This window comes from Anopheles merus, unplaced genomic scaffold (assembly GCF_017562075.2).
Source record: "Anopheles merus strain MAF unplaced genomic scaffold, AmerM5.1 LNR4000009, whole genome shotgun sequence".
NCBI lineage: Eukaryota > Metazoa > Arthropoda > Insecta > Diptera > Culicidae > Anopheles > Anopheles merus.
This window is the reverse complement of record NW_024427589.1, coordinates 414,911-433,709: the sequence shown is the minus strand read 5'-3', so window position 1 is coordinate 433,709 and position 18,799 is coordinate 414,911. Positions and strand designations below refer to the sequence as shown.

Here is an 18,799-nt window from a genome sequence, read left to right as displayed (position 1 = left end):
TGATGGGATTCAGCTGGTTTTACTGGATCGTCTGTGAATGCTTTGTTCGATATATTCGCTACGCGCACGATCAAACTGTGTAACGATGCCGAGTGTGTCCGGCCATCGCGAATAGAAGCATAGCGGAAGTTAAATTGCATCGTCTATTGTGGTGCGATGCGTTGTATGTTCCGGGTGTGCGATTGAGTTTCATGTTTGTTTCTTTCTTGTTCACAGGCACTTTTTCATCAACAACTGGCATAGCTATCGGCGCACGGTCGGTGGCCCTATAGCGAAGGGAAGGGTGCGTTCCAATCGGCTTGCAGGACACAGATCGGATTGGTTAGGACAGCGATCGGCATAGTACGGCTCACGACCCGCATGTGGCTATTTCATACATGTTCTCTTTTGGTTTATCTAGTTGCCTCTTCAAATGCAAATTTACGAACATGTTTATAAGATTTGGCTCTTTCGGTCGCAACGTTTGCCGAGTCGCTGGGGATATTAAATTGTAAGGAATGAATATGCTGTCCGCAGGAACCAGATGATGAGATCACCAAGGAGTTAATGCGTAGCTTATCAGGAGGAGGCGAGAATGGTTTGCTGTTTTAGCACACCTCCCATGTATCATCCATACCACACCAAATCATTATGGCGCAGCCGTGAACATGTACAACGTCATCCTGCTTGGGTTGGATGGTGACGGTCTCCCGCTCGGTATATCTTGATGGCAGTATAACGCAAGGCAAGTATACATATAGCAATTAGTTTTAGTTTAGCAAGTACATATAGCAAGTAGTTTGCTAAAGAAAGAAAAATAAAGAATGCTAATATCTTTGTCTCTTTTTTAAATTTTCAGATTCAAATGAACAATATCCAAGGTAGACTAAACATACATTGGACCTTGTTTGGAAATGGTCTAGTAAAAGTATTTGTTAGTGGTGCGAGCATATTATTATGTGCACCTATTTTATTTTTCCTATCTTGTAACCGATCGAATCACCCGAACCCAGTAGAATAAAAAATATGATTATATTACATATCCCAAATGTGGGTTACTTACTTACTTATCCGGCGTTACAACCGCTTTGCGGTCTTAGCCTGCCTCAGGAGTGTCCGAAACCGCTCACGGTCTCGCGCCTTCGTCTGCCAGTCCGTTATCCCGGCCTTAATGGCGGACGCCTCCACGCCATCTTGCCACCTCAATTTGGGCCTACCACACCTCCTCTGTCCTTGTGGACGGCCTAAAAAGACTTTACGGGCTGGGTTGTCCGCCCAAGTAGCAGAGCCGAAGTTGTTGAGAGATTTTTCTGTGTGCCAAAGCGGGAGGCCCAATCTTCTCTCTCTAGATTTTGGACGGCAAACCGCCGCCCGTGTAGAGGTGTGTGCGTGTGACGAAAAATTATGGATGAAATACTGGGGAAGCGGGGTTTGAAGTCTTTCGTTCGTCACACACACATGCATTTACCAGTGGATATCGCAGCACCGAGTCTACCCATCTCTCTCGATCCACCATGATTTTTCTGCTATCGCGCTCATCCGGGTGTTAGGCATCCTCAGTCTGTCCAGAACTTTCCCTATGGAAGAATGTACTGAAGTGAGGTGCGATTTCTTGTGCGACGTACTTTGCTCGTCTACTGTTGCGAACGCGACAATCCAGATTTTTTATATTTCTTTCTAACCATAAAATAGAATAAAATATGATAGTTCAAACATACTCGAGAACAGACGTACCATCAAGGAGACAAACTTAATGTAATCCTAAACCCTTCAAGTAGGGCCATCTGGGTATTTTGACTTGCATTTTTTAGCAGTCAATTACTTCAATTCGTTTCGAACCTATAACGATTAACTTAGGATTACAGCATGCATGTGTGTCAAGCTAGACCAACTCCGAGAAGCGTAGGAAAATTCCACATCCACTTTTCTCACGGCCGTAAAATCGTTAAACCTAAAAATCTCTCAAACATAGATGCGTTAATAACATGAACCAGATAAGATTTCGAAAGGCAATAAGTTCAAGTATTTGTCAATGATGCGATACATCCGGAACATGCACCACTGAAGTCAAGTGTTAGGTACAGTTACGCCAAAAAGGGAAAACCACAACGCCTGCAATCAATGCAACAATTTGTTCTCACCAGAGAAAGCAATAAAAAAAGGGATCACATTTCCTTCAGGATCGCTTGACATAAAACAGCACACCAGAACCAGAAAACCTCCTAGGAGAATGCGTAGGCGTGGCAAAAAGGAAAGGGCTAGCGACACGAACATATGCGAAAAAGGAAGAGAAAATAACCTTCCCAAAATAGAACTTGAAGAAATTAGTATATAAGAATTCATTTTGAATCTGAATAAACACTTACAATTCTGACGCCTAACTGTGCACCCGTGTACAGAGTTTTTTTGTCTGAACCGATCAACTAACCTTCCGCGACTTCGCGAATTTCATATCCGAAATTAATAATGGTGGCTCCAGAGAGGAGTAGTGTAAAGAAATAGGAAAACTCCAAAACTTTATTTTTTTATATCTACTCCAGTGAACGAAGTGAACAAAAAAGTTAGTGAATGAGTTTACACAAAAGGGTGTTAAATTGTAACGTCAAATCGTATTTCTTACCGTTCTTGTGAAAGAACAATTTCCTCCTCGTCCGTTAAACTCGTTAATTAAACAAAACAAAAAAAAACTCGTAATCTGAACCAGCAGTGTTTGTTTATCAAATTACTGAACAATTGTGCTTGTAATAATTCATCACAGCGCAGCCAAGGTCCAGACAAGGAGAACGTCACCCTGCGTCACTTCAAAAGGAAATAAAGGAACTTATCCAGATTCTAATTCGATGAAACCCGGTACCTGGCTAAAGGGACGAGTAATAGAATTACAACCCGGCAAGGACGGACAAATACGATCTGTTAAAATAAAAACAGCACAAGGTATATATTGTCGTCCAGTTACAGGAGTAGCAATCCTTGACGTTTATAAACAAGAAAATCTTAAGACTTCAATAGACAATTCCGCCAAAACACCTGAATTTGTAGGTATCATGCATGAACGAAACCCTAAAAAACCATTAAGTACCTGTCATAATCAGGTAAATGAAAACAAGAAAAACGATCGCGATGTTAAATCTTTTAAACGTCCTTATAATGATTTACCACCAAACGACACGCGCGTTTCAGACTCTAAACGAGGGCCGGGATCGGAAAAGAAATTAACGGGGAATACCATCAAAAAATTTAACAATATTGTCATTACTCTACTAATGATTTTATTTCTTTCAGCTGAAGCAATAGGGGAATCATCAAGGGGTTTGATAGCGTATGACTGCGCTAATAATGACATAAACATTACTAGCTACTCCCTTATGGACGTAGCATCATGTATCCCACCGGCCAAAAATGTAACGACAAAAGAAATACGCATTCAAGTACTACAAAGAAGTCCGAAAACTATAGTACATGTTAGTCAATGCAAAGTAATAATCAAACGCTCAATTCGACATTGTGGCGCCTTTTCTCACACTTCTGATTATGAATACGGGTACGCGTACATCATAAAGGAATTTACACCAGTAGAATGTAAATTAGCTCAAACGTTAGGAGAAGTTTCTATATCTATCAATGCCAAGGTCAGGGAACTGCGTCGTAATCACACCACCAGAGGGGAAGCACTCATCGTCGGCAGCGTCACGGGAACCAAATGCAGCGGCGGAACTTACCGGACATCGAGCTACACCTGGGAAAGCGCATTGGTATATTACGAATATGAAATCGGAATGTACGATTACGTAGCCACGGCGGACATCGAAAACGACCAGGTAACGCTGCGTAACGGGATCATCTGCAAATATACGACGGGTTGGTGTCTAGATGCGGAATACGGCTACCTTACGTGGAGTGTCGACTTGTCAAGACAATGCGAGCGCAACGACTTTGAAATAATCTACGAAGGTACTGTAAACAAAACCTTTGATCAAAATACTGACGTCAAAACACGAGCTAACGCAGTCTACACCTTAATATCGAAAGAGCATATGTTTTCAATAAGGGCTCTCGATGCTACTCAAATATGCGGCTTTAATAGCTACGTAACCGATCACCCAAAGATTTTCATTCTTGAGTTACAAGGATATCAATCGCCTTTCAAACGCAGAGCAATCGATGGAAAAAATCTCGACTTGTTCACCTATTTCAACTCAAAAATCACGCTAGTAGAAAACTATCTCGGTCAAAAGTTGAACGATGTGTACACTACAGTTATGACCGAAATGTGCAAACTAGATAAAGCACTTTTGGAGACCAAATTAACACTTGCTCGCCTAAATCCAAGTGAATTCGTCAAGAATCTCGTTAAACGTCCTGGGTACACAGCAGTCGTAGCAGCCGAAGTACTATACATTCTGGAATGCAAACCGGTCTACGTCACTTATGACAGCAAAGAAGATTGCTATCAAGAAATTCCAGTGAAGTACAATAATCGCTCTATGTTTATGGCTCCAGTTACACGAATGCTACAACTAAGAGGCACGCAAATAGACTGCACACCATTACTACCAGCGAAATTTACAATTGGTGGTAGGTGGTATACTACAGATCATCGTTTGAGAGAAACGACAGCCCCACAACAACTGACCACCGATATCGTAACCAATTGGGCATACACTCCCTTACCAAGTCTAATGAAGAGTGGAGTGTACGATGCCGAAAGTCTCCAAAAGATGAAGAACTTAGTGTACGAACAAGGTGATAAGAAAATAGCATCTTCAGTCTTGTACAAGATGATCGCCGGTCAACATCCTAATCTACAAGGATTTACCTTTGACGCACTCATATCAGAAAAGGTAATTCATAATGCATTTCAAAAATATTGGTCGAAACTGGTATCATGGTCCACGTGGATCGGAAACATTACATCTACAGCCATAGGTATCTATGTATTTGGCAGAGCAGTCAAATTCATTATGGATACAATAATCCATGGCAGAATTCTATTCGAAATCTACGGAGTAGGATGGCAGTTGCTAGCATCCTTTTGGGATTCCTTGACTAATCTGCTATCTCATCGCGGCCATCGGAGACAACAAGAAAATGTAGCACCACAGCCGGCGTACAATCAAAACCACACTATCGATGAACCAAACACAGACCAGAACCCGCCAGCATTCTCATCACCCGTAGTAGAGCAAAGAATACATCGTACTCTACCAATGTTCCTGTATCCGCGATACAACAACATCCCAACAACAATAGACCACGAGATGACTACAGCATGCGCACCGCCTTCACAGCAACCGCTCATCGGGCAGCAAGACGGTGATTACGAACGCAAGTAACACAAATATAGTAGGTTTATACATTTTATATTTTTTTTTATCTCTGCTTTATAATCTCCTAAATTCTATCATAGAAAATGTCGCGTTATTTTGTAAAACTTGTAGTTTTACGAGGGCCGGTATGTTGCGAACGCGACAATCCAGATTTTTTATATTTCTTTCTAACCATAAAATAGAATAAAATATGATAGTTCAAACATACTCGAGAACAGACGTACCATCAAGGAGACAAACTTAATGTAATCCTAAACCCTTCAAGTAGGGCCATCTGGGTATTTTGACTTGCATTTTTTAGCAGTCAATTACTTCAATTCGTTTCGAACCTATAACGATTAACTTAGGATTACAGCATGCATGTGTGCCAAGCTAGACCAACTCCGAGAAGCGTAGGAAAATTCCACATCCACTTTTCTCACGGCCGTAAAATCGTTAAACCTAAAAATCTCTCAAACATAGATGCGTTAATAACATGAACCAGATAAGATTTCGAAAGGCAATAAGTTCAAGTATTTGTCAATGATGCGATACATCCGGAACATGCACCACTGAAGTCAAGTGTTAGGTACAGTTACGCCAAAAAGGGAAAACCACAACGCCTGCAATCAATGCAACAATTTGTTCTCACCAGAGAAAGCAATAAAAAAAGGGATCACATTTCCTTCAGGATCGCTTGACATAAAACAGCACACCAGAACCAGAAAACCTCCTAGGAGAATGCGTAGGCGTGGCAAAAAGGAAAGGGCTAGCGACACGAACATATGCGAAAAAGGAAGAGAAAATAACCTTCCCAAAATAGAACTTGAAGAAATTAGTATATAAGAATTCATTTTGAATCTGAATAAACACTTACAATTCTGACGCCTAACTGTGCACCCGTGTACAGAGTTTTTTTGTCTGAACCGATCAACTAACCTTCCGCGACTTCGCGAATTTCATATCCGAAACTAATATCTACGTTTTGGGCCGTGTTCCTTCTTCTTCAGTTATGGAATGATTTATCCTAGCAAATTGTTGAGGTAAGTTTCTTGCTGTGTGCTTGTGCAGGTACATTCAACTAACCCTTTGCGTCTAAAGTTACAGATGTATGCGCTATTTATCAACTGCTAGCCTCGTCAACAATCTTCAAAGTGAGCGACGCAAAGAAAATGTTTTCCAGTTTTAAAATATTAAGGTAAGTTTTGATCTAATTCTATGCGCTAAACTCTCCATAGTAATACATACTACTTACATTCATTATTGCTTCATTCAGCCCCCGGTGAGGACGTCATTACTTAACAGAAGCCGGCTCAACACGCGCAGCTCCTGTTCATGACGTCATCACTAAACTGAAGTCAGCTGAACACGCGCCGCACGGATGGTGCCCCGAGCGCGGTAGGAGGAAGGAAGAACGAGAGGAGGAAGAACGGTAACGGGGGAAAGCGTTCTGCCGTCTACACAGCGGGAGTATGCCAAAACACATGTGGGAAGGGAGAGATATATTATTCAATAAACAGCATGCGAATGTGTGCATAAAGCAAATGTGAACAGCTTCATCATTTCTATAAGCAATCTGAAAAAGGGGGTGGAGCAAACACATTGGTATGCGTGAGCGGCTGACGAAACCAGAACGTTTAGATGTGTGCGTGACGGATGGTTCGGGCGCCTGTGGCGAAGCTCTCGACAAGCCTGCAAACGAGAGCTTCGTGGAGAGCTTTGTAGAGAGCTCAGATTACACAGGCCGCCGTCGGTTTTTGCATCCTTGGGCGTTTCCATGCACACAACATGGCCAGCCCACCGAAGCCTGGCGAGCTTGATACGCTGCACGACAGTGAGGTCACCGTACATCTCGTATAGCTCGTCATTATAGCGGCTACTCCATTGTCCTTCCACACATACGGGGCCAAGTATCCTTTGAGCATCTTCCTCTCGAACGCGGCTAAGAGGGTTTCGTCAGATTTGAACAGCGTCCATGTCTCAGAGGCGTATGTGAGTACTGGTACTATATAGGTACTATATAGTCCCAGCATCGTCCGTCGCGACAGGTTCTTTTTTTTGTATTTGTTTTTTTATTTGTATATTTATTTGTCAGGTGAACTGATTTTTCAAGCTTACGCACAAATCAGCTTCCATGCTGTTGTCGTTGCTGAACTTTGAACCCAGATAGGTGAATTGTGGGACGACTTCAAAAGTGCGTTCACCTATCTGTACATCGCGCCCACGTAGATTCAGATTATTTATTGGTAGGCCCGCTGATGCTGCCACCATCAGTTTGGTCTTTCCCTCGTTTATCTGCAATGCGAGGCTCTCTGCCGCCAGCTCGATCCCTTGGTAGGCTTCTGCTACATAGGAGAGCCGCAGACCAATGATGTCTATATCATCAGCGTATGCCAGGATCTGGGTTGACTTATAGAAGATGGTTCTCGAAGTCTCCACCCTCGAATCGTGGATGGCCCTCTCTAGTGCCAGGTTAAATAGGAGACAGGCAAGCCCGTCCCCTTGGCGCAGACCCTTGGTGGTAGCAAAAGGTCCTGGGAGTTTTCCATTCACCCTCACCTGGCATGTGACGTTGGTCATAGCCATTCTAACTAGCCTTATCAGTTTGGCCGGGATTCCAAATGAGTTCATAGCGTCGTAAAGTTTTACCCTGGCTATGCTATCATATTCGGCTTTAAGTCAATGAAGAGATTGTATGTGTCGTTTCTGTATTCAGCCATCTTCTCCAAGATCCTCCAAATGTGGCTACTACACCTCAATCCCAAACGAAAGAAAAACAAATGGGCTATCAATTGGCGAGTAATGCCGAGTAAATACATTTGTAAAATTTCAGTAAAAAAATTGTCAAGTATATTTAATACCATAATTATACATGTGTTTGAATACTGAATAATTGAAACATGTAAATAATGTTGTAGTGCAATATATACTTGCGATATTGTCACGATTGTGTGAATGATTGTGTAGGCTATTTTCCAAATCAGCTTCATTGCTCTCTAATAGAACAGATAATTTGTTAACTGATTCAAATTTCAATTACAGTTTCCTTTTGCTTGTTGCGTTATTTTGACTATAACGGAACCACGGCCGTTAATAATACTCCAAGTGACACGCAAGGCTTACCTCACCGCTTGAATTGACCATTGATCCGCTAAACCAGCGGAGAACATCCGACGATCGCGACCAAAAAGAAATACTGTTCTAAAGATTACGCACCTGCGGCAAGTGCTAGGATCGATTGTCTATAACCAATTTTCGTGTCAGCATTTTGTTCGACCCGAGAACCGCAGCCAACACAACGAGCGTAACAAACAACGGCCTCACATACGCTCTAACACAACGTTTGGTTTTATGATTAGCAAATCTGATGTTAATTATTACTCAAAGTACGTACTTCCTCACGAGTATACGTAAATTAATTTTTATACCCAGATGGTGTTGCTCAACAAACACATAATTATATGTTTCAATAGTCCATGTGTATATAGAGCATAATAAAATCTTACATCTAATTAAACCAAACTAATACTAGTACTAATCCTATGCTAGAGCAAAACAAAAGAAAAAAATAAGGCAATGGTCACATTATAAGGCAAAATTCTATTCCGTTTGGTGAGTGTTTTGCTCAGCAATCTCATTCACCAGATGTTTCATGATGTGTGCGTTGAATGACGTGCGTGAGTTACTGAGTCACTTGCCTGTCACGGGTTAGCATGATACAACATTATTGTTTCGTCTATATGCTTGACTATCGTAGGATGTTGCGCAGTGACTGTGTTTTTTTTTTTTTTTTGCAGTTAGATGAAGGAAAACGAATACCTTAGAACATGAAATAGAATGTAAAACAAACAAAATAACGTTTAAAAAAACATAAGAGATAAAGTAAAAAGTAAATGAGCATGTGGTTACTTACCGATAGTGAGTGGTGGCATGTGTACTGAAAAACAATTCGCTATCATTTCGCGTGCAATTCCAACAGGTAGCACGAACTCATGCGGTAGGGGATACGCAAAAGAGAAAATAAATAAATATTTAAGTTTACAAATTTTGTTACCGTCTTGTACTGGTGATGTGAAATAATTTACCTCAGGGGCAACCCCGCGATAAGAGACGTTTCCTTTCTTATCGTGAACACTTATCGAAAGGTTGGCGTTGTAGGGCCCTTTTCACGCTGCCACTTAAATCCGGATCGACGTGTAGTTCGGCGAGCTCGTGCGGCAGTAGGCATGCAAATAGGAAGAAAAATAAAAATCAAAAATATTAATAAACTGCCTACATTGTCTCGTGCAAACCGATCGCTATGATATATCAATACTTACCGCAGGGGAAAACCCCCTCGACTAGTGACGTGTGCTACCGCTTCGGGAAATCGGTCGGATGGTATAGATCTTCTACACCAGGTCGGCAAGCTCGTGCGGCAGGAGGCATGCAAATAGAAAGTGTTAGGAAAGGAAGGACATTATGTTATCATCTCGTGCAAGCCGATCGCTATGATCTAGAATTACTTACCGCAGGGGAAAACCCCCGATAAAAAATCGATGTTTTCAACTGCGCTGCCTAAAAAACAAAATTTTGTTTTGCAACAAAGGGATTTGTTGTAAAAATACATTTCTTTTTTTACAAGGAGGGGAAATGTAGAATTCACCTTAGCAAGATGCCATTAAAACCTCCTCCTTGGGTCCGTTTTGCAGCTAAGCTTCTCTGGACCAAATGAGAATCAGCTTTGAGTGTACCTGCTTAAAAAAAGAAAACTAATTATTTAAAAAAAATCATTTTGGTTCCCCAAGGCATCTATCAAGGCGACAAACACACCATCATTGCTTTTCCGGAAGATATGCTCAGCAAAATATTTGTCCATGTTGCTTTTAGTATTAGTGCCTTGTTTTCTCAAAAATGCCTTCAACCATCTCCAAACATTCTCATTCCGTTGTGTGTTGATATTTTTATCATCCGCATTGAGAAAATTTCTGGAGTGGTTGACACATCCATGGGCATTTCCAAGCTCCTCCAGCCCATTATAACCTTTCCAGAGGTCGGTCATAATTTTCGTTCCGGGTTCAACATGCCGAACCACCTGTAGGGGTTTCTCGATACATCTTTTCCGTTCGGCTTCTGGTTTTAGACTAACTTTATTTCCTATCATTCTTTACATGTATTCGCTTATTCGAGCACGATTAGTGTAGCGCCTGGGAACGATCGTGTAACATCAGTTTTTTGGCTATCTGTACTAATTCAATGGTGGTGTTAAACCAAATCGATCAATATGGAATGCGAGCGTTTCGGGACACGCTCCAGGAAAATGGCCTTAGTTTCTCGGCACATCCCACCCACAAGCCACTGAGGACCGGAACTACCGACCCAGCCGACGTTGTAATTTCGACGAGTGATGACGGTTTCGTCGACTTCCACCGTCGTGCCAGGGCCCCCTACCGTCTCTCGTGTACGATCGAATGTTTCCCAAAGAAAACTTCGGATCGTATCGTACCACGAGAGAACCGTGTTGTGGGAGAGGCCAGTCTCCAACGCACAACGAGTTGAGTTGGCCCCATTAGCCCACTCGTAACAGCAACGCACAAGACTCCTAAGCGAAGCTTGTTGTTGGCAAATATGGACCTGGCCCGGATGCTGTTGGTTCCGCCGCATTTGTAGTCGGGACATAGATACCTGTAGCCGTCGATGCTTTTTTTGTGATTGTTTAACTGTTTATTACTCGTTCAATGGATAACAATGGATCTGTGTGAATGTTCTTAAGTCTAAAATTAGTTTATGATAAGTAGAAAGATCGGCCCGGTCTGGTGGTACAGTCGTCAACTCGTACGACGTAACAACATGCCCGTCATGGGTTCAAGTCCCGAATAGACCGTGCCCCCATACGTAGGATTGACTATCCTGCTATGGTAACAATAAGTCACTGAAAGCCAAGCTCACTTCATTCCATATCCAGTTCGACCATCTACCGTCCAGGGCAAGTGACGGACGAGAACGAAGCTGAACAGCAGGCACGTTAAAGTTTAACTGCTGGAGCAGGGATGAACAGTCGATGTTACTTTGCAGTAAACCAGCCACAAACAGTTGTTGCGCGGTACGGCGCCTGATGTGGAGCGGTTGCAGTCCGAGAAGCTGAAGTCGCGTTTCATAAGGTGGTAACTGACTGTCAGGTGGCCAAGGTAACAAGCGTGTTGCGTATCGGGATAAGCGACGCTGTATCGATTCCATTCTCTCAGAAAGTCTTTGGGTTGAGGGCTTCCAGACAACACAGGCGTATTCGAGTACCGGGCGGATAATACCGCAGAGTATAATGCTTTGATGCAGACTGGGTCTTTGAAATCTCTTGTTATCCGAAACAACATGCCAAGCAATTGATTACCTCTGGTAATCACCTCCTCCGCTTGCTGGTCAAATGACAGCTTTGAATCAAGTATGAATCCGAGATCCTTCATAGAATTAGTGCGTTCTATTGGTAAAACGTTATCTGTGTAGCTGGTGTTCCTAATTTCTCGTGCTCGTGTGAATGAAATGGCTCGGCATTTTTCAATGCAGAGGCTCAGGCAGTTTCGATTGCACCATGGGTGAAAATCGAATAGGTATTGTTGTAGCTCGGAGTGGTCTGTGTCATTCTTTATCGTCATGTAGATTTTAATGTCATCTGCATACATTAAATGATTCATGAGTGTCGGGACGTTCGCCGCTGCTACGAACGGATTCAATAATACCAGACAATAAGCATCAATAGCTGTATTTACTACTTAGCAACGGTGGTAACCTTAGAAATAACTATAATTTAAGTAATAAGTACGCAAGTCACTTTACCTGTCATAGGACCGGTCGTACTTGGTTAATACGTCATAGTTTGTAATGTGTTGTAATGTGTAATGTGGTAATTAGTATTTTTTTTAAATTATTTTGTTGAAAGTCCAGACCCCAAATCGCTAGGTAATAGGTATTCTTCTTCTTCTTCTTTGGCACAACAACCGCTGTCGGTCAAGGCCTGCCATTACCCACAAGTGTAGTGAGCTTGGCTTTCAGTGACTTATTGTTACCATAGCAGGATAGTCTATCCTACGTATGGGGGCACGGTCTATTCGAGACTTGAACCCATGACGGGCATGTTGTTACGTCGTACGAGTTGACGACTGTACCACCAGACCAGGTAATAGGTAATAGGTATTATTACCCTTAAAAGCTAAATTTACATTTAAATCCTGCTCGCGTAAACCTTTACAAGTAGCTGAAGCACGAGATGCAAACAGCGTTTCATCTCGATCTCGATACCGGGGTTCGATGCTGCTGAAACTTAACCCAAAGATGAGCCAACTTTCAATCACCGTAACACAGTTACCTTGAGGTATGTAGCCAGATATATGTTGTGCGTGAAAACCATTTCTAATAGCGCTAACCTCTTTCCCTGTACACGATCATCCCAGCGACGGATGCAATCACCTTAGCTGTATCTAGTATTGGGCATTGTGCGCGAGTGCGCACTGTGCGCACAGCACACCTCATTGTGCGCACTGCACAGCACAATTTGTAGTGTGCGAGCACTTTTCGCACAGTGCGAGCACACTCCGCACTTTACGCACACTTGGCACAGTGCGCGCACTTTTCGCACACTTGGCACAGTGCGCGCACTTTTCGCACACTCCGTACAGTGCGCGCACTTTTCGCACACTCCGCACAGTGCGCGCACTTTACGCACAGTGCAAGCACAGTCCGGACGTTTCGCACACTTCGCACAGTGCAAGCACACTTCGCACAGTGCAAGCATATTTCGCAAATTTTGTGCAGTGCTTTACATTGTACTTGTTACAGGAAGTCAGGTGGTGTAGTACTGAGCATATTTAGTCAAACCGCCTTTTAGCATTAGCATCAGTTAGCATTAGCGAGTCCGATCCGTTGGTGCAACGAGTTCAAGTCGGAGCGAATCAAAGGTCCACAAATGGCTTGCACTCATTCATACCACACACATGCCCATCGCCCCCCCCCCCCTCTCGCCCTGTTCCATGTTCCCTTCTCTTTAGTTAGTTACAAAATTTGACTAGGGCTCCGAGTGAAAATTGTAATCTTTGCATTATAACATGTCCTGCTATCGCAAGCCTGCGACGCGAATAGCAGTTTTCGCGTGAAACAAACTGTCTGTTTTATTGCACAATCGCAAAGCAGTGGCTCCGAGTACAAGCAAAGACACGTTTCATCTCAGTCAAATTCAAGAGAAACCTCAACCCACTGGAGCGTCGTTTACCTACGACCTTCACAGTTCATAGTTGTAAAGAGACGCGTGTTTGGTGTAAGCCGATTTTTCCTGATAATTTCTCCGGCTACGGACCGCTGTGTTTGTGGTTTGTGTTTCGGGGCCTTTAAATTTTTGTCTGGATGTGTTGTATGCTTGTGGTTGTGTAACGGGTTTTCGATGGTGGTCAAGCGCAGCGTTCTGTGCATTCGATTCTCGCGAAGTGCGCGCACAGTGCGGAGTGCGCGCACAGTGCGGAGAGCGCGCACAGTGCGGAGAGCGCGCACAGTGCGAAATGTGCAACGCACACTGAGATGTGCGTGCGTGTACGCACAGCACACTTAATTGTGCTATTTTACCCAACACTTGGTGTATCCCACCGGCAGATCCTCCGGACCATCTTTGGCGGAGTGTTAGCTTGCTGAGGATTACTGAGGACTGCTGTTTGCTGTCGTAATAGGATACGATTACTTTAGATTATTAACAGCATTAACTGTCTTTATATCCCAGCAAGCAAGGTTACCACAGTATTTCTCATGACGTTAGCTGGATGAAGTGTAGCATAACTTCTACTTCTTCTTATTCTATCAATTAAAAATCCGTAATTTACAATTGTTTAAACTATCACTAAGAGGAAAGGTGACCAAATACATAGTTATTGTTTATTGTTTTGATATTGACATTATGTATTCCATTTCTCTACTAATAATGTGCTTCTCTCCCATTTGTTTGGTTCTTTTCAGATCTTTGAGACCTTCTGCACAAGAGCTATGGTTGCTCATTTTCCGCGATGTACCGTCCAACGCTCAGGCGAACTTTCCCGCGCTGCCGTTACACGCTGTCACCATGTCAAACAACCATGCCGACCTCTATACACCCGACGTCACAGCAGAGCTGCTCTGTTGCTAAGGAGTTTACGAAGGACGTACTAGGAGTGTAGGTGTTCAAGGAAGGTATACGCTTGATTGCCCATCTGCCTGTGATTGTAACCACCATCTACCATCTGCTATATACACGTCATAGCATATCTACTATGCAGAATACATTATAAACCACACTACCAAATATAGACTCTTAGAAACACATTTTAACAAACTTAGCAAACTAGTTCAGGCCACACCGTTAATACAAAAACAACCAAAAACACGCAACACAAGCAAAACAGGCGTTACTGCAATTGAGTAAGACCAAGAATGCATCACATCATATAGCCAATAGCGCAGCGTAAGTAAAGATAGACACACTTTAAGCCAAGGCAGAAACAACATACGCATTATAACCCAACACACTTAAAGCGATATTTCTGTAAGTCTCCACACACACAAAATTCACACTTTACCCCATACTTTGTACTCCAGCACCCAAAACATCTTAGTTGACAAAAACCAGAGTTTTTATTTTAGTGTTTCGGACAAGGTGCAAATTTGAGGGATTAGGGACACTCGCGGATCTTTGGTATCAGACACTTATATTCTAATACAAAAAGATAAACGTTATCGGGACTGTTGTGTGTATCGGGTCGTAGCCTACGATCGAGTGCCCTTCTCGGTAGCCCGATCGCTCCCGAAACCCTTAACGGCCTTCCATAGGAAAATCAATCACCACATATTATAATTAGAACGCCACAAAATGTTGTACCAAATCAATAACTTTTCGTTGTATAAATAAACCACCACCGATCATAGTAATTTAGATTCGTTCGAACTGCCAACATAGGACGTTAAACTTCCTAAAACTTTGTCTACCAACTTATTTTATGACCTTAGTTTCGGCCCTCTACCCAAGGTAAGGCCTCTAAGCTCAAACGTTTCCAAACGTTCCCTTCCGGGTGTTTGGGATCGCCTGGACGTTCAGATGAAAAATATCCACTACTCCGCTTCGTACCAGTTCACTCTGGCTTTACTGATTACACATAGCATGATAGTCAGTCCTACATATGGGAGCACAGACCATTTGGGGCTTGAACCCCATGACGGGCATGTTGTAGTCATGCGGCCAACAGAAATGTAAATGCAAATTACCGCACTGTAAATAGCACGATATTTACGTATACTATCTCATAGTTTATTAGAAAGAGTGTTACGTAGTATTGGGTCAAAAGTATTAGGTTCGATTTAAATAGCCATGAACTATAAATGTAAACAATGACTTTTTCTTAACAAACTCGCTAACTCACGTATCTTTGGAAAAAATAAGACCTCAACATTGTACGCGAAGCAGCAGCTGCTCATTATTATCATCACCATAATTAAGAAATAAATAGATAAAACGAACCACATCAAATCTGATCAGTTGTACCACTCATCAGTAAAGCACTCATTCATAGTGCTCATGAATTAAAAATGAAAAGAAAACGAAAATTATAAAGTGCGATCCTTAACATAAACGCAAAATGCACCACACATTGTATAGGAAATTATACCTGAACGCATAAAGTACGAAGGTTTATGCATTTATTACAATGTTTCGGAGCGCAGAAGAGTTAAAACCGTGGTAGGGGTTTTCCTCTATTGGGTTCGTTAAACTTTCCTTCTCCTAGCGCTAATACTGAATAATACGCTAATACGGGTGATTGTCGGAGATAGCTTGCCGTTCGATTTGTTCTGCAGCAAATAGTACACAAAGTTGTCGCCAATATAATCCCAAAGAGGCGAATGAGCTAGACCTCAAAGTCTCTATAAAAATAAGTAAAAGTAAAGTAATATAATCCCAAACCCGGTTCGTGCCAAGCTGCAGTCCGTGGGATTTGTCATCCGACAATGGGAGACAACGTGACCGCCCTAAAATTATCACTTCCAATGTAGGTGCGAACGGATTGCCGGAAATAAAATTGATTTTCCCCAAGTTCTTTATGGCCGATGGTGGCCTCGTCCATCGGCATCTGTTCGTGGTATCTGCTTTAGATACAGCACCAGCTGCTTCTATTGAGAAAATTCAGACTGAGAAGTAATACTGTGTGGTAAAGCTGCGCTCATCAGCCCTAGCCGCACACAATAATTAAAATGCATGCTTGCCATCAATAATCATCAGCTGCTTCATCGGGTTTTGGTGCGAGGATTCCGAGGGGCCCAACATGACCGTTGTCTGGCTGCGTATTGTTCTGCTAGTAGTTTAATTTTCAGCAAGCTTAAGAAACCAATGTTGATTTTAATGGCACATGGAAGGCAATAATCTAATTCTTCCTTTAACGCAAGGAAAACGAAACAGCTGCGAAGGTCGAACAGCTGTCGATGCGTTTCAATTCCACACAGGGCACACTGTCATAGTAGATTCACATAATAAAATACCAAGAGATTGTAAAATACCAAACGATTATTGTAATAAAATAAAGCACAAATCCAACAAAACACCTTTTTGCTAGTGTTAAACAAACTGAAATGGTTTGTTTACCTTTTAAGTATGAGAGCTAACCACGTACACTACGATATCATAGATTGCCTGCGTGCGTATGAGAATTTTTAAAAATAACGGTAATTGCAAAGGTAACTGTGGGACAGACGGTGTTCTTGAAATGAAAATATTTGAAAACTCATGAATAAAAATATGACGAAACGATATTTTAGTAAATACATTTATTTTCTGCATTAATTATTAATCCCTTTCAATGTGTATCCGCAATAAATATTATATTTTAAACCAGCTCATACATTTGCAAATTTAAGCAGTGCTACCGTTGTTCACCCACATCTTAACCCTAGTTTGTATCCCCATCGATATACCGCACACATACACAATATTTGGCACCACTTGTGCATATTTTTCAAAGCGTAAAGAGGCAATCGAAAATGGCATACAATTCTGATATGATTTCTCATATTTTTCAGGACGGTAAAAAAGCGATCGGCTGGATGCAACAGCGGGCTCTTCTGCAGCCGTTCCAATTGTGTCCGAGATGTCGAAATGCAGCTAACTCCTTACAAAAGCATCGACGGCTACAGGTATGTATGGCCCAACTGCAAATGCGGCGGAACCAACAGCATCCGGGCCAGGTCCATATTTGCCAACAACAAGCTTCGCTTAGGAGTCTTGTGCGTTGCTGTTACGAGTGGGCTAATGGGGCCAACTCAACTCGTTGTGCGTTGGAGACTGGCCTCTCCCACAACACGGTTCTCTCGTGGTACGATACGATCCGAAGTTTTCTTTGGGAAACATTCGATCGTACACGAGATACGATAGGGGGCCCTGGCATGACGGTGGAAGTCGACGAAACCGTCATCACTCGTCGAAATTACAACGTCGGCTGGGTCGGTAGTTCCGGTCCTCAGTGGCTTGTGGGTGGGATGTGCTGAGAAACTAAGGCCATTTTCCTGGAGCATGTCCCGAAACGCTCGCATTCCATTTTGATCGATTTGGTTTAACACCACCATTGAATTAGTACAGATAGCCAAAAAAACCGATGTTACACGATCGTTCCCAGGCGCTACACTAATCGTGCTCGAATAAGCGAATACATGTAAAGAATGAAAGGAAATAAAGTTAGTCTAAAACCAGAAGCCGAACGGAAAATTTGTATCGAGAAACCCTTACATAAAATTTGGTCCTTCGATCGGATTATAAAGTATTGCTGATAACTTTTACCATTTTAAGTAATTGTTTCATTGGAGTAGTGAAAGTGCCGAAATGTCGAATCCGGAAATATCTACATTTGTGGATGTGCAAGCATCGTCAAGTCCAAAGGAAGCGATATCGATGGCAAGTGTAGTCGAACGTTTTCAAGCGCATTGACATGCGTAGGATGGATTCCCTCGTGAAAGCAGTAGAAGCTGCAGTTCCTGATTTGTCATACCTGCAAGCGTGTACGGAGCAGTTAACGACAATTGCGGCCGCCTTCGAGAGAAGGCACGCTTCGTTGCTGGAGACGGGCGACGAAGTGCAGTGTGAGGAAGAAGAGATGCGGTATGATGAGTTCGAGCAACGACGCTTCGAGCTAACGGTTTTGCTGAAGCGGCGTGAAGCAGAGATGTGTGTGTCTAACACGAAAGCGCAGGAGTATGCGGTGCCTAATACGGATGCGCAGGATCCAAGAGTGTCGAACGCCAAATCGTAAGTGCGTTTACCGGAAATTCCGTTACCTAGTTTCGATGGTGCGCTAGAATCGTGGCCAATGTTTCGTGATGCATTTAGTAGCATGATTGATGGGCATCCTGGATTATCGGATTTAGTTAAATTAATTTATCTAAAACGAGTGGTTTCCAAAGAAGCAGCACAAGTGATCGACGCAGTAGAAACGAAAGGAGCAAATTATAGCGTTGCATGGGAGTTGCTGAAAACCTGCTATGAAAATAAA

At 42.6% G+C, this 18,799-nt stretch overlaps 1 protein-coding gene across 1 annotated transcript; it reads left to right on the top strand.

Annotated features, from left to right (window-relative positions):
- The first annotated feature begins 1,309 nt into the window (after positions 1-1,309).
- On the top strand, positions 1,310-6,747 carry LOC121600880. Its single transcript, XM_041929664.1, has 2 exons — positions 1,310-6,483; positions 6,562-6,747. The coding sequence occupies exon 1, from the start codon at positions 2,820-2,822 to the stop codon at positions 5,310-5,312; it is 2,493 nt and encodes an 830-aa protein (XP_041785598.1). The 5' UTR covers positions 1,310-2,819; the 3' UTR covers positions 5,313-6,483; positions 6,562-6,747.
- The last annotated feature ends 12,052 nt before the right edge of the window (positions 6,748-18,799 follow it).